This window comes from Arachis duranensis, chromosome 5 (assembly GCF_000817695.3).
Source record: "Arachis duranensis cultivar V14167 chromosome 5, aradu.V14167.gnm2.J7QH, whole genome shotgun sequence".
Classification (NCBI taxonomy): domain Eukaryota; kingdom Viridiplantae; phylum Streptophyta; class Magnoliopsida; order Fabales; family Fabaceae; genus Arachis; species Arachis duranensis.
Genome location: NC_029776.3, coordinates 67,758,949 through 67,774,358, shown reverse-complemented (window position 1 = coordinate 67,774,358; position 15,410 = coordinate 67,758,949). Strand labels below are relative to the sequence as shown.

The 15,410-nt window shown below is 41.1% G+C and overlaps 1 protein-coding gene across 1 annotated transcript; it reads left to right on the top strand.

The window, feature by feature from the left end:
• The first annotated feature begins 347 nt into the window (after nt 1-347).
• Nucleotides 348-1,541, top strand: LOC107489560 (uncharacterized). Its single transcript, XM_016110307.1, has 2 exons — nt 348-577; nt 893-1,541. The coding sequence occupies exons 1-2, from the start codon at nt 348-350 to the stop codon at nt 1,539-1,541; spliced, it is 879 nt and encodes a 292-aa protein (XP_015965793.1).
• The last annotated feature ends 13,869 nt before the right edge of the window (nt 1,542-15,410 follow it).

Here is a 15,410-nt window from a genome sequence, read left to right as displayed (position 1 = left end):
TCATGCAGTTAGATGGAGAAACCTTATATGAAGCCTGGAAAAGGTATAAGGAGCTAACAAGAAGATGTCCACCTGATATGTTCAAGGAGTGGGTGCAGCTGCACATATTCTATGAAGGTCTTTCTAGAGAAGCAAAGAAAGCCCTGGACCACTCATCAGGAGGCTCTCTCAATACCAAAAAGACCATAGAAGAGGCCATAGATATCATTGAAATAGTGGCTAATAATGAGTATTTCTATACCTCAGAAAGGAGCACCAATAGAGGAGTGATGGATTTGAGCCATATGGATGCATTGCTAGCCTAGAACAAGTTGATTACCAACCAATTGGAAGAACTCACCAAGCAAATGGAGAGAAACCAGGTTGCAGCAGTCAACACTCAACCACCTGCTCAAGAAAGGCTGAACACAGAGGAAGGATGTGATCGGGAACAAGCTAATTATGTTGGAAACTCATCAAGACAGCCCTATGATCCACACTCTAAAATCTACAGTCCTAGTTGGAAGAACCACCCAAACTTTGGGTGGAAAAACCAGCAAACTCAAACTCAAGACCATAGACCTCAAAACTCCAACCAGTACAACAATTCTACTTACCAACACTCCAACCAAAGACCATATCAAGCCCAACATAACACTTCTTTCCAGCCTTTATATCAAGCACAAAATGGCCACCCTCAACCTCCACTTTCCAACCTACCATTACAATCATCAGCTGAGGATAGAATCTCCCGGATCGAGACCTTTCTTGAAGAACTTTGCAAGGAATCTAAGGAAAACAAGGCTTTCAAGGAGGAGGTGACACCCAATATACAAAATCAAGGAGCTGCCATCAAGAAGCTTGAATCCCAAGTAGGATACCTTTCTTAGCAAATTCCCAAACCAATAGACAGCTTCCCAAGTGACATAGAGAACAATCCAAGAGGAGAAACAAGGAATCTGAAATGGGAAGAATATAAGGCAATCACTCTAAGGAGTGAAGATATCTTGGAAGAAGAAGCTATCAGGCCAACAGAGCACAATAAAAGGTTCCCAAAGGAGAAATTGGAAGGGACAAAACAAGGAAACGATCCTGCACAAAGGAAGGATCCTATGGAGAAGGAAGTTTTGAAACGTTATATGCCAAAAGCACCATTCCCTCAAAGGCTAAAGGGTGGTGGGAAAGAGAAGAAGTATTCTAGGTTTCTAGACACATTTAAGTCTCTTCATATCAACATTCCTTTCATTGAAGCCCTCCAACAAATGCCATCGTATATCAAATGCATGAAGGAGTTGTTAACCAAGAAGAGTCCCTTGAAGGGTGGACAAACAATAGTGACGACTAAAGAGTGCAGTGCCCTTATCCAGAAGTACTTACCTACAAAGAAGAAAAACCCAGGGAGCTTCCATATCCCTTATGTTATAGGAGATACAAGGATTGACAGAGGGTTTTGTGATCTTGGAGCCAGCACAAATCTAATGTCGGTGGCCCTCATGAGGAAGCTACAAATCAATGACTTGAAACCAACAAACATAATTCTTCAGTTGGCTGATAAGACCTAGAAACAAGCACTAGTTGTGGTAGAAAATGTGCTGGTGAAGGTAGGGAGGTACTTGGTGCCAGGGCTTCATGGCTTGTTTTTCTATGCTTTTTCACCTTTAATTTTGACTAATCATGCTTAATTATTTAGTATTTTTGTGCTTAAATCATAGATTACTTTCATCTCTTTAAGCTGATCCATTTTGCAGAAATTGGTGGAAAAAGAAAGTAAAAAGCACAAAACAAGCATGAAGAAAGAAAAAAGTTTAAAGGAGAAGCAGAGAAGGGCTAAGGAAGAAGGAGAGAAAGTAACATTAGAGCCAAAGTTGGCCTCCAACTTTGCCTCAAACTACCAAATTCAAGGAGCATAGTTGGAGCTGAAGTTGGCCTCCAACTTTGACTCAAACTTGCCCAAGAAAAAAAGGAAAGCAACATTTTTGACGTGCCAACGTTGGAGGGAACGTTGGTGAACTAACGTACCCCCAACGTCTACGATAAAAAGCTAAAAATTTGAGTTGGAAAAGTGCAACGATGCGTACGCGTCGATGACGCGTATGCGTGGACGCGCAGTTTAGCCTGTCACACGAATGCTTGAGCGATGCACACGCACAAAATTCAGTATGACGCATACGCGTGGGTGAGGCGTATGCATGACTAGGCAAACGTTGGACTCCAACGTTAAGTCAAACCTTGCTGGCTGCGCCCATAAATTCTTCTTTTAAAGTAATATTTGACTCAAACATTGATCACCAACGTTCTCTCCAAATTCAATACAAATGAGCACCCTTGCAAAGAATGCACTTCTCAAGAAAGCAAGCCCACAATTGTCAAACCAATCAAGGCCATAACAATCATCTAGAATAGTTAATTTGATTGTAATGCTATTTGATTGTACCCGAAATATCCATCCAGGAAACAACAAAAAGCATGACCTACTAGTCTTTCTAGCAATTGGTCAATGAAGGGTAAAGGAAAGTGATCTTTCCTGGTGGTGTCATTGAGTCTTCTGTAGTCAATGCACATACGCCACCCTGTAACTATTATTTTTGGAATCAGCTCATTCTTTTCATTGTGAACCACTATCATTCCTCCCTTCTTATGAACAATCTGGACAGGACTGACCCAAGAGCTATCAGAAATGGGATAAATAATCCTAGCCTCAAAGAGCTTAGTGACTTCCTTCTGCACTACTTCCTTCATAGCCGGATTCAATCACCTCTGTAGTTCTACCACTGGTTTGGCATTATCCTCCAGTAGAATTTTATGCATGCATCAGGCCGGGCTAATGTCCTTAAGGTCACTTATAGTCCACCCAAGGGCGGTCCTATATGTTTTAAGCACTTGAATTAGTGCTTCTTCTTCTTGCAACTCTAATGCAGAGCTTATGATTATAGGATAGGTATCTCCCTCTCCCAGAAATGCATATTTCGGAGAGGAAGGTAATGGCTTAAGCTTAAGCTTTGGAGGCTTCTCCTTTAGCTCAGAGGGTTCTAGAGTTTCCTCTGAATCAGGCTGAGTATCATCAAGGATCTCATTTAGTCTTTCCTTTAAGCTTTCGGCCATGTTGACCTCTTCCACCGGGGAATCAATGAGATCAATGCTCATGCATTCCTCAGGAATGTCTGGATGCTGCATAGCCTTGACAGCATTCAGTACAAACTCTTTCTCATTGACTCTTAGGGTTACTTCCCCTTTTTCAACATTAATGAGGGTCCATCTTGTAACTAGGAAGGGTCTCCCTAGAATAAGAGATGCACTCTTGTGCCCTTCCATGTCCAACACCAAAAAGTCAGTGGGAAAGGCAAGGGGCCCAACCCTGACAATCATGACTTCTGTTACTCCTGATGGTATCTTAATAGAACCATCAGCAAGTTGAAGGTATATGCGGGTTGGTTAACTTCATCAGTAAAACAAAGCTTCCTTATTAAAGAAGTAGGTATTAGGTTAATGCTGGCCCCAAGATCACAGAGAGCTGTCCTTGTACAAGCATCACCCAGAGTTCATGGTATCATAAAGCTTCCAAGATCTTTAAGCTTCTCTGGTAAGCCATTCTGAATGATTGCACTCCACTCTTGAGTGAGGAAAAATGTTTCTGTCTCTCTCCAATCCTTCTTATGACTTAAGATTTCCTTCATGAATTTTGCATAAGAAGGAATCTATTCAAGAGCCTCTATAAAAGGAATCTTGATCTCTAATGTTCTGAGATATTCCACAAAGCAGGCAAACTATTTATCCTTTTCCTCTTGACAGAGTTTCTGAGGGTATGGAATCTTAGGCTTGTACTCATCAATCATGATTGATGAAGGCCGAATGCCATTTGTGCTAGAAGGGGGATTACTAGCTTGCTTAGGAGGGTTGTTATTAGTATGTGATTTTCCTTCTGTGCTTGGGCATTCAACGCCCTTGTTGCTATCCCCTTTCTTGGGCGTTTGAACACCCATTCTCTGCCCTTTCCTGGAGTTCAATGCTAGGAGTGATACCTCCTTGGGCATTTGAATGCCCAGTCTCCACCCTTTCCTGGCGTTCAATGCCAAGAGGGATATCTCTCTGGGCGTTTAAATGCCCAGAATTACCTTGTTCAGAGACCTGGTTATCCTCTATGGGCTTTTCGTTCTTATTGTACTGAGGTTCGGTGCTTAAGGTTTTCCCACTCCTCAGTTGAATAGCCTAACATTCATCTGTTATCTGCTTAGATAACTGCTACCTTGTTTGACTCAATTGGGCTTCTACATTCCTATTAGAAGCTTGAGTTTCTCGCAGAGCCTCTTGTAGTTCTAGCAGTTACTGGGCAAGGGCATGCAGTTGCTGAGTCAATGAGCTATCCTGCTCTGGAGGGTTAGGTTTAGCATCTACTACCTTAACCTTTCCTTTTATAGAGGCCTCATGAGATGAGTATAGATGCTGATTAGTGGCAACTGTCTCAATAAGCTCTTGCGTCTCTCCAATGGTATTTCTCATGTGTGCGAAACCACCTGCAGAGTGTTCCAAAGACATTCTAGCCATGTCTGAAAGCCCATAGTTGAAGATGTCCAACTGTACCCATTCTGAAAACATTTCAGTGGGACATTTTCATAGCATCCTCCTATACCTCTCCCAGCCATCATAAAGAGATTCACTATCTTCTTGTTTCAAGTCTAGGATGTCCAGCCTCAGCTGGGTCATCTTTCTTGGGGGAAAGTATTTATTTAAAAACTTATCCACTAACTGTTTCCAAGTTTTTAAACTAGCTTTAGGCTGGTTATCCAACCACCTTTTTGCTTGGTCCTTTACATCAAAAGGAAAAAGCAATAATCTGTAGACATCTTGGTCTACTCCCTCACTGTGTATTGTGTCAGCAATATTTAAGAAATCTGCCACGAATTCTGTAGGTTCTTCCTGAGAAAGTCTAGAATACTGGCAGTTTTGCTATACTAGAGTAATAAGTTGAGGGTTCAACTCAAAGGTGCTAGCTTTGATGTGAGGTATGCTAATTCTTCTTCCATAGAAGTCAGTAGTGGAATTTGTATAAGATCCTAGAGTTCTTCTGAACTCTTCATTCCCACTTGGGTTCATGATTAAGAAAGGTAGAAGATGAAGAAGGAAGAAGATAGAAGGAGTAGAAGAAGAGATAGAAGTAGAGAAGATAAATAATAATTAAAATATTTTTATTTTTATTTTTATTTATAAATTTAAATCGAAATTAAAATTAATTAATTTAAAAGAAATAAAAGTTCGAAAAAGAAGAAAGAGAGGTGGAAGAGAAGTTTTCGTAAATTGAGAGATAGAGGAGTTAGTTAGGAAGTTTTGAAAAAGATGAAAGAGAAGATAAATAACTAATTAAAAAGAGATTTGAATTTAAGATTTGAAATTTGAATTTTAAATTTTGAATTTTGAAATTTCAACTTTGAAATTTTAAATTTTTGAAGATTGAAAAAGATAAGATAGTATTTTGAAAAAGATATGATTTTTGATAAGTGTATGATTTTTTTTTTTTTTGAAAAGCTTTGATTTTTGAAAATTGACAACAAAGATAAGATAAGATAAAAATATTGAAATTAAAATCTGAATTTTTATTTTAAAATTTCGAAAATTAAGTAAAAAGATAAAAAAAGATATTTTTTATTTTTGAATTTAATGATGAAAGTGAAAAACAAGTAAAAGACACAAGACTTAGAATTTTTAGATCTAGCACCCCTTGTTTTCGAAAATTTTTGGAGGGAAACACTAAGGGACACCAAACTTAAAAATTTTAAGATCAAACACAAAAAGACTCAAGAACACTTTGAAGACTAACAAGAACACAATGAACAAAATTTAAGAAATTTAAAGAACACAAGAACATAAAAAGGACACTAAACTTAAAATTTTTAGAAAACTGAAAAGAAATTTACAAAAATTAAAGAAAAACAACAAGAAAATACCAAACTTAAAAATTGAAACAAGATTTAATAAATACAAAGACTCAAAGGACACGAAAATTTACCAAGAACATAAACAAAAAGACTCAAACTAAGAACAAAGATTAAACAAAGAAAATAAAAATATTTTTGAAAAACTTTTTTATTTTTTTCAAAAAAATAGAGAAGAAGAAAATAAATAAATAAAAAATAAAAGACTCAAGAAGAACACAAATAAAGACTCAATTAAAATAAAAAGACTCAATTAGGAATGATAAAGAAAAGAAAATAAAAATTATCTGATCTAGGGAGCAAGACAATCCGTCAGTTTTCCCAAACTCAACAATCCCCGGCAACGACGCCAAAAACTTGGTGTATGCGAATCCCCACACTTTCCCACTGTTGTACCAGCAAGTGCACTGGGTCATCCAAGTAATACCTGAGCGAGTTAGGGTCGATCCCACGAGGATTGTGGCTTGACGCAAGCTATGGTTATCTTGTAGGTCTTAGTCAGGCAGATTAGAAGGATTTGACATGTTTAATGTTGTATAAATTACTTTTTATATCAAATAGAGTCTGTAATGGAAATAGAGAAAAGGAGTAATTAAAACTCAGAAGTTGTGTAAACTATGAAAAGAGAATAGTTAAGGTTTGGAGTTACTTTGTCTTTCTGAATCAATTTTGGTAATACTGTCTTCTTTACTTGTGAGTGATCTTCTTCTATGACAGGCTGTATATGATCAAAGCCATTGCTCGTGGTCATTGATCTTATCGCCATTGCCCGTGGTCATTCAATCTGACGAAGGGTGAAGCTCTAGCAGTTCATTCTCTTGGCAATCCTACTCAAAATGCCACAGACAAGGTCGAATTTTCTGGATCAGAGAACGCTGCTTCTTTGGATTCTAGCCTATACCATGGAGACCCTAATTTCCTCCAAAATTAGCTGAACTAGTGTCTCGAGAAGTCCCCAACGAAATCGTGGATTAGCCGTCTGAGAGATGAATAAACATAGCCATTGGTTCGTGCTTTCCGGCCACGTATTCACACGAACCCAAGTAGACGGCGGTGTTTGTCAGGCACGTTCGTCTTAGTGTGATGAACAGAGCTGACTGTTCGATCATCCTATTCACCACGATGAAGATCGGATATACATCTTAGAGATAAATCAAACAAGGATCGAAGAAGAAACAATAATACTTTTATTAATTCATAGGACTCAGCAGGGCTCCTTCCCTCAACCTGGGAGGTTTAGAAACTCATAATAATGTGAAATACAATGGTAAAATGTCTGTGATTGTAAAAGTGATTCCAAAAGTCCTGAATAACATGAATTAAATCACTTAAATACTAAACTAATGACTAGTAAGGGTAGAACAGTCTTTTTAGTGCTAAAATCTATTTCTGGGGCCCACTTGAGAAGTGTTTGGGCTGAGCTTTACTGAGATCCACGTGCTATGAGGTCTTTTGGGCATGAAACGCCAGCAGGGGGGTCCTTTATGGGCGTTTGGACGCTGGGTTTTACTCCTTGGGTGCTGGACGCCAAAAAGGGGGTAGGAAGCTGGCGTTGGACGCCAGTTTTGGGCCTTCTAATCCGAAACAACGTATAAACTATTATATATTGAGAGGTCAGATTTGGACAGTATCTGCAGTGCTTTCTCTGTCTCTGAATCAGACTTTTGCTCCAGCTCCTCAATTTCAGTCTGAAAATACCTGGAATGGTACAAAAATACACAAACTCAAAGTGGAATTCAAAAGATGTGAGTTTAATACTAAAACCTATAAAAACTTAATAAAAACTATATAAAACATATTAAAAACTACATGAAAACTATGCCAAAAAGCGTTTAAAATGTCCGCTCATTGATAAACAAAATTTTGTATGTCGATATAGAATTTAATAGTGAATACAATCATGAGTATAGTCTAATCGACAATTAAATCTCGCATCAAACAATTCTACAATCTACAAGTGAGAGTATTAATCTCCCGAGTCGTCCTCCCTTGGAATTACTATAGAATGCATGTTATTGATTAGGAAGCTTTTGTTGTGTTTTTTAAGATTGATGTACTGTTCAAGCTAACAAAAGTGGATAACAAACAATCAATATTAAAGGACTTGGCCAAGGGTTAACATTGGAAATCCTATCACTATAGTTTCCTTCAATGATGATAACAATTAAGTCTTGCTCCACTTAGTTGACCTCTAATTGTAGAGGAGATTCAAGTGAAAGTGACTAGCTTGAGTCACAAGTCATAGCTTCACCCCAAGGGAATCTAGCTTTAGTACATCCCAAGCCAATTAGCAATCCTTAATTCTCAATCAACAATTGACATCCACTATTCAAGTTTCCTAATGGTTCAAACCCTAAGCCAAGTGAAAAACTTTTACTCCATAACTAGTGTTGGCATTTTATCAAATATTTGGTGAGTATTCATAAGAGGCATTATGAAATTGGAACGAAGAATTGAAATGAAGAGATCTAAATCACACAATAATCTACAATTGAACAATTACAAGTAATGGATATGAAAGTACCTCAATTCACTAGTTCCAAATCCAAGTAACAAAGTCAAAGCTAGATCCAAAGTGAGAGGATCAAAGAACACAAATTGAGAATAGGAGAAGAGTAGAAACTACTAATTGCATCAAAATAAAAGTGTATTACAATGGATCTCACCAAGAAAATCAAAGGAGAATTGTAGTGGAGAATGTGGAGAATGAAATCCTAGAAAGAGGTTGGAGATTCTCTCTCTACCCAAAATGTAACCAACTCTAGGAAAATATCTAAGAACATGTAAAATGAGTCAAACGTCCCTTAACCCTTCAATCTTTGGCCTTCTTAAGCTTTTCCCAACAGGGTCTCTAACTGCCTCCACACTCTGGTCACGTGCTTTCATAAAAAATCATGTGTGAGCATCGGCACGTACACGTACAGCACGCGCACGCGCCCCTAGAACGATCGCAATCCACGCACAGGTGTAAAGCGCGCGGGCACGTCCATCAGGATTATAGTCCAGCCGCTAAACGTGCCGGTTTGTAGCTTGGCTCCTGGCTTTGGCTCCTGGCGGCTTGAATCTGCGCGGACACGCCATGTGCGCGCGCGCATCGCTGCTAAAGTTTCCAAAGCTCAATTTTCCATGCTCCTTTCCTTTATGCATGCTCCCATTCTCTCCTTTCCTTTATGCATGCTCCCATCCTCCCATTTTCATATGAATAAGTGCATAGGATCATTGATAAAAACCCTCGAAATTAGTACAAGATAAACCCTAAAAATGGGGTTTATCAACCTCCCCACACTTAGATTGTAGCATGTCCTCATTCTTAGAGAAAAGTAAAAGACCAAAGCATCACAAAGGCAAGAGATTCATAATATGCAATCTAGTTACATGAGTGCTACTAAGATGGGTGCTACTATCCACTTGGTTAAGAGCAACTCGATCTTCCTAAGATACATCCAAGCATATAGGGCAAGATGGTAGGCAATGCACGAAACTTACCAATTTTAATCATCAAAGTAAGATATGCGCAACTTGCATGAAGAATGCGTGTGAGAGCCGGGAACAAGGGTTAGAGCTTTGAACCCTCACCGGAAGTGGTTGCACTCTATCCGCTCAGTGTATCGGGTTAATCACTCAATGCTCCCTTATTTCATGCTTTTCCAAAATTTGTTCTTCCTCTAACAATCAACAATTGTTGCATGCATGTGCACATGTATCATGAGGTCTTTCCTAGGTTGTAATGGGGCTAGGGTCAAGGTGGTGTTATATATTTGGCTAAGTGGGCTAAAAATTGGATCCTTTGATTAACCTAAACTTCCCACCTAACCTATATAATACCCTATACAATTGTACACTAGTCTAGCTACCATTCCTCACTTTTTCACATACTCATGCATTCCCTTTTCATTTCGCAACACTCATGCATTGATTCTTTATTGAGTTTTACTTTGGGGCATTTTGTCCCCCTTTTTTTCTTTCTTTTCTATTTTTTCCTTCTTTTCTCTCCTTTCTTTTTCTTTTGTTTTTCTTATTTTTCTTCTTTCATTCTTTCTTTCAGGACTATCAATGCATAAGGTCTTACATTTAATTAACGCACGAGTATGTACCCGATTCCCAAATATAGAGATATAAAACGAAAACATCCTTTTTTCTCAACCGATGTCCCACCCTGTTTCGCCACTCTTTGAAAGATGCTCACACATACTAGCCTAAGCTAATCAAAGATCCATATAGGGACATTCATGATTTTACGCTTCTTGGCTTGTAATGTGCTAGGAATGAGAATGAGTGGGTTAAGCGTAGGCTCAAAGTTGGTTACAAGGGTTGTTCATATGGTAAGGCTATTTTGGGTAGTGGCTAAGTGAATTGATGGCCCCAATCATATACATGCATTCACACATATAACAATGGACATATAGAGTCAAACAAAGTAAGGATCACAAGAAGGCTATAAGTGAAACAAGAAGGAAGATAAGTGACTATAAGATGTAGCCACGCAACAAGGCTCAAAACTCACTTGCTTGTGTTCTTAACTCGAAATCCATGTTCCAAAGTAGAATCTTCGAACAAGCTTAGCATCAAAAGTTTTTTTTTTCAAATTGGTAAGGTTGCCCTAAAATTTTAGTTTCCTAGGAGAGAATTCATTACTCCAACCAAGTGGACTTATCATGCAAATGGTGTCAAAGAAAACCTAATCATGTAACCTATCCTAACTAACAAAGAGATTCAAAAGTTTATTCGGGTGTTACCTACAAAGATCGGTCGGCCGACCTCCCTACACTTAAAACTTAGCACGGTCCTCCGTGCTATAAGTGATGTGCAGTGGGTTGCTGGATCTGGAATGTCCTTCATCTCCTTCATCAATGCTGTCTTCGCTGGAGGTTGCAGTGGTCGTGGAGAAATCCGGTTCCTCCATAGGTGGGGTGACAACACTTAAAAGCTTCTTCACGTGAGCATATCGGCGTTGGTTTCGCCGCTCATAACGGTCCAACTTCCTGTGAAGGTCTTCAAGGCGTTGGTTGGATGATTTTGGTAGTGTGGATGAAGTAGTAGGGTTACAAGTGGGAATGGCCATGCCAAGGTCCTCGGTACCCACCGGGGATTTGATGCACCGTTTCGTCGGAACAACATCACCTTCGGCCGGGATTAAGGCCCTCCAGTCCTTGGTCTCGCGGTGAACACCGGCCGTTGCGACTAATTTGGTTACCATGGCGGGAAAGGGCAAGTTTTCCTTTACATGAATACGGCCCAAAGCTTGTCGAATGGCATGCGGGATGTCAACTGGTTTCTCGGTTAAGATGCACCAAACCAATAAGGCAAGCTCGGCGGTAATGGATGACTTATGGGTGCTTGGAAGCACGTAGTGAGCTAGGATTTGTGCCCATGCCGTGGCTTCTTGAGTGAGGTAACGGGCATCGATGCCCTTAGGCATTTGCTTTATAGTCCCTCGAATCCAAGAGGCTTCGAGTATGGCTATTACTCAAAGAATCGCATTCCAATCGAACCCACATTCACAGCGTGCCGACAAAACTTCTTGATAAGCATCATACCCGTCTGCTAATGGCCCGGTCTTAAGCACTCTTTGGATGGCTTCCATCATGATCGGGACTTGCTTTCGGTGCTAAAAAATTGATGTGAGAAGGGGTGAGTGGTTGTTGGAGTAAAACTCCACCACCCAGGATAAGTTGGCTTCCTTTTGTTGTCTCATTAGAAACCTCCATTGCCTCCGCTCAATGCGGGGCATCACCATCGGAGCGATGTGAGCCGGAAGGACTAGAAGGGGCTCCGGGTGATAGTTTCGCTTGGTCATTATGGGGTAGATGAGTTCGCAGTAGCGGTTTGGAAACTTGTTTGAGTCCTTTGGAGGATTGTCCTTCTCTAATGCATCAATATTGGCGGTGTTCCTTGCCTTCTTCAGGAGGGGCTTGGCCTTAGGCTCTTGGTGCTTTCTATTGGCAGTTGGTTTCTTGGGGGCTTCCCCTTGTCCTTCTTGATGACCATCCTGTGAAAGTGAAAAGGGGAGAAACATCAAACCCAAAGAAACACAAATAAATGAGAAGCATGCAAGTAGGATATTATGCCATAAGGGAATAAGTGTCTTTACTACATGACAGCTGCAACATGTAACCAAGACAATATTTGTAAACAAGGCATATCACTAGCATGTGATGAAAGGGAAGTATAAGCATGCAAGTAAGAGGCATGAGAAGCATACACCCAGACATCAATAATGGAAGGCAAGTCATAATGAGGTGGGCAAGCAGAAATGTGAAATGTGAAGAATGCATAAAGGAAAATCCAAGTTAGTAGAGAAGAGCACTAATTGGAAAGCAATGAGTCAAAATGAGCTCAAAAGGTCATGTGTGCTTTTCATCAAACACTTGGCGTGCATTCTTTTTGTAATGAGCAAATGAAGGGAATGGGGCAATGTAATATCCCACAAAGCAAGATTAGTCATCATAGTGCGCCACAATTGCAATGAAATCCAGCATAACAAGTAATCCAGCAATGCAATAGAAGTCATGACCCACAACATCCATAAAGAGGTAGAAAAGCAAAAACAAAAACAAATAAGCAATAAAGAGTGAAAAGGAAGAGAAGCTACTTAAAAGAGAACAAACTTAACTAACTAAGGAAGGGAGAAGAGATAAGCAAACAAGGAGGAGAGTAGGTAAGAGTACCTTGGGAGGGAAAAAGGTAATAGAGGTATAGGTGAGAGAGGAGTAGAAGAAAGGTGGACAAATAGAAGAGAGAGAAAATATGGGGGTCGCCGGAGGCGGGCGGTTGCCGGAGGTGGCTGAGAGGGGGGTTGAATGGTATAGATGAGAGGATTTGAAGAAAGGAGATGGAAAATGGTAGAAGGGGTGAGAGGTTCCAACATGGGTGCGCTAGTTTATTTCTCACGTCGCAAGATCGACGCGTGCGCGCACTGTACGCGCTCGCGCAGGTCGGCAGGGGCAGGAAGGGCGCGCGCGCGCCAGGTGCGTGCACGCGTGAAAGTGGTTGTGATAGTATCACAATGTTAGCCCAGGAGTTGCACAATTCTCTGGACTTTGTACCAAAGGTTGGCTGCAAGAGTGGTGGCGCGCGCACGTGCAGGGTGCGGACACGCGGAGGCTGTGGTGATCAAATTGGCGCGCGTGGCATGTGCGCGGGCGCGGCAGTAGTGTTGTGCCTCTAGCACAAAGCGGGCCTAGGTTTGGCACAACTCTCTGGAAAATGAACCAGAGGTGCGGCAGGGCAATCGGCGCTGGCGCGGCATGTGTGCTCACGCATCGATTCACGAGGTGGCAGATCGGTGCGTTCGCTCCAAGTGTGCGCACGCGCAAAGGGGGTTGGGCGCGGGGCATGAAGTTAGCTTGGAGTTGGCGCAACTCTCGGGTCCTTTGCCTGGGAATTGCGGCAGTAATTCGGTGCGGACGCGGCATGTGCGTGGTCACGCGCATTTTGTTTTGAGCATATGGACGCGCTGGCGCACGGTGCGCGTCAGTGCGAATTAAGTTATGCTGGGGGCCTAACGTTGGCGCGAGAGCGGCCCAACTCTCTGGAAAATGTATGGGCCTGCATCCGTGCTATGGACGCGTGCGCGCACCGCGTGCGCTCATGTCTCTACCACCTTTTTTTTAGAATGAAGAATGCACATCTCATCACAAATTCAGTAGGTAGCTAGCCAAAGGCCAAAAACACCTAAGACTTCATGTAAGACCTAGAAATGGGGTGTTTTCTACCATTCACGTAATCCATAGTGCACACTTCTATGAACAATAAAATCAAGTCTAACTAAACAAGTCAAAGACTAAGCAATCACAAATCAAAGAAGTGTTCGATGGCTATATGCAAAGAGGGCAAAAGATAGATCTCACCATGGTGGGGTGTCTCCCACCTAGCACTTTTGTTTAACGTCCTTAAGTTGGACTTCCACTAGCTCAATGCTCTTTGTTAAGAGGTACATATTCCAAAAGGAATACCTCATTCTCCTTGGTGCTCTTCCTTTGCTCACCATGATACAATTTGAGACGGTGCCCATTTACCTTGAAAATATCCGGACTTGAGGGGTGGCGCAAATGGTAAACTCTATAAGGTTCCGCTTTCTCTACTTGATAGGGTCTCTTCCATCTCAATCTTAGCTTTCCAAGCAACAATCTCAACCTTGAATTGTAAAGGAGGACTAGTTCACCGGGTCTAAATTCCCTTCTCCTAATGTTCTTATCATGGATGGCTTTCATCTTTTCTTTGTAAAGCCTAGAGTTGTCATAGGCCTCTAATCTCAAACATTCTAATTCCACCAATTGAAGCTTTCTTTCAATTTCGGCCCCACCCAAATTTAGATTGCATTCCTTGACGGCCCAATATGTTTTGTGTTTAATTTCTACCGGTAAGTGGCAAGCTTTACCATACACCAACCGAAAGGGACTCATGCCAATCGGTGTTTTTTATGCCGTTCGGTATGCCCAAAGTGCGTCGGTAAGCTTGGCACTCCAATCTTTTCTACTAGGCTTCACAATCCTTTCCAATACATGCTTGATTTTCCGATTGGAAACATCAACTTGGCCGTTCGTTTGGGGGTGATAGGCCGTGGCAACTTTATGTATGATGTCGTACTTCTTCAAGAGTCCTTCTATTCTTTTGTTGCGAAAGTGTGAACCATAGTCGCTCACAATTGCTCGCGGTGACCCAAAGTGACAAATTATATTATTCCTCACAAAAGAGAGAACTACATTAGCATCATTCGTCCGGGTGGGTATTGCTTCCACCCATTTGGACACGTAATCGACGGCTAGTAGAATGTAGAAAAAACCATTAGAGTTTGGGAATGGCCCCATGAAGTCGATACCCCATACATCAAAGATTTCACAAAAAAACATGTTTTGTTAGAGGATTTCATCCTTCTTAGAGATATTACCAAATCTAAGGCATTGAGAACAAGATTTCCAATAAAGAGAAGAGTCTTTAAGAAAAGTTGGCCACCAAAATCCACAATCAAGGACTTTTCTTGCCGTCCTTTGAGGTCCATAATGTCCACCTCCTTCGGAGGAATGGCAAGTGTCCAAGATTGCTTGGAATTCGATTTGGGGGATGCACCTTCGGACTACTTGGCCCGCTCCACATCTCCAAAAGGTAGGGATCATCCCATACATAATATTTGGATTCGCATTTTAGCTTATCCCTTTTATGCTTGGAGAGGTTAGGAGGGAAGGTACGCGAAACCAAGTAGTTTGCCGTTGGGGCATACCAAGGAATAACTTCCGAGATTGAATGCAAGCCCAGGGAAAAGAATCATTGATAGGAGTGGCATCACCGGTGGTGTGTTCAAGGCGACTTAAGTGATCCGCCACTAGGTTTTGCGAACCACTCCTATCTTTGATTTCCAAATCAAACTCTTGTAACAATAAAACCCATCTAATCAATCTCGGTTTGGATTCCTTCTTAGCTAACAAATATTTTAACGCCGCATGATCCGAGTACACTACTACCTTAGAACCAAGAAGATAGGCTCGGAATTTATCCAAAGCAAAA

Excerpts from the sequence above, each read along its gene's own strand:
- LOC107489560 (XM_016110307.1), top strand. The coding sequence starts at position 348 with ATGGAGAGAAACCAGGTTGCAGCAGTCAACACTCAACCACCTGCTCAA. Across the intron at positions 578-892 it reads AGACCTCAAAACTCCAACCA|CTTCCCAAGTGACATAGAGA; the intron begins GTACAACAATTC and ends ACCAATAGACAG.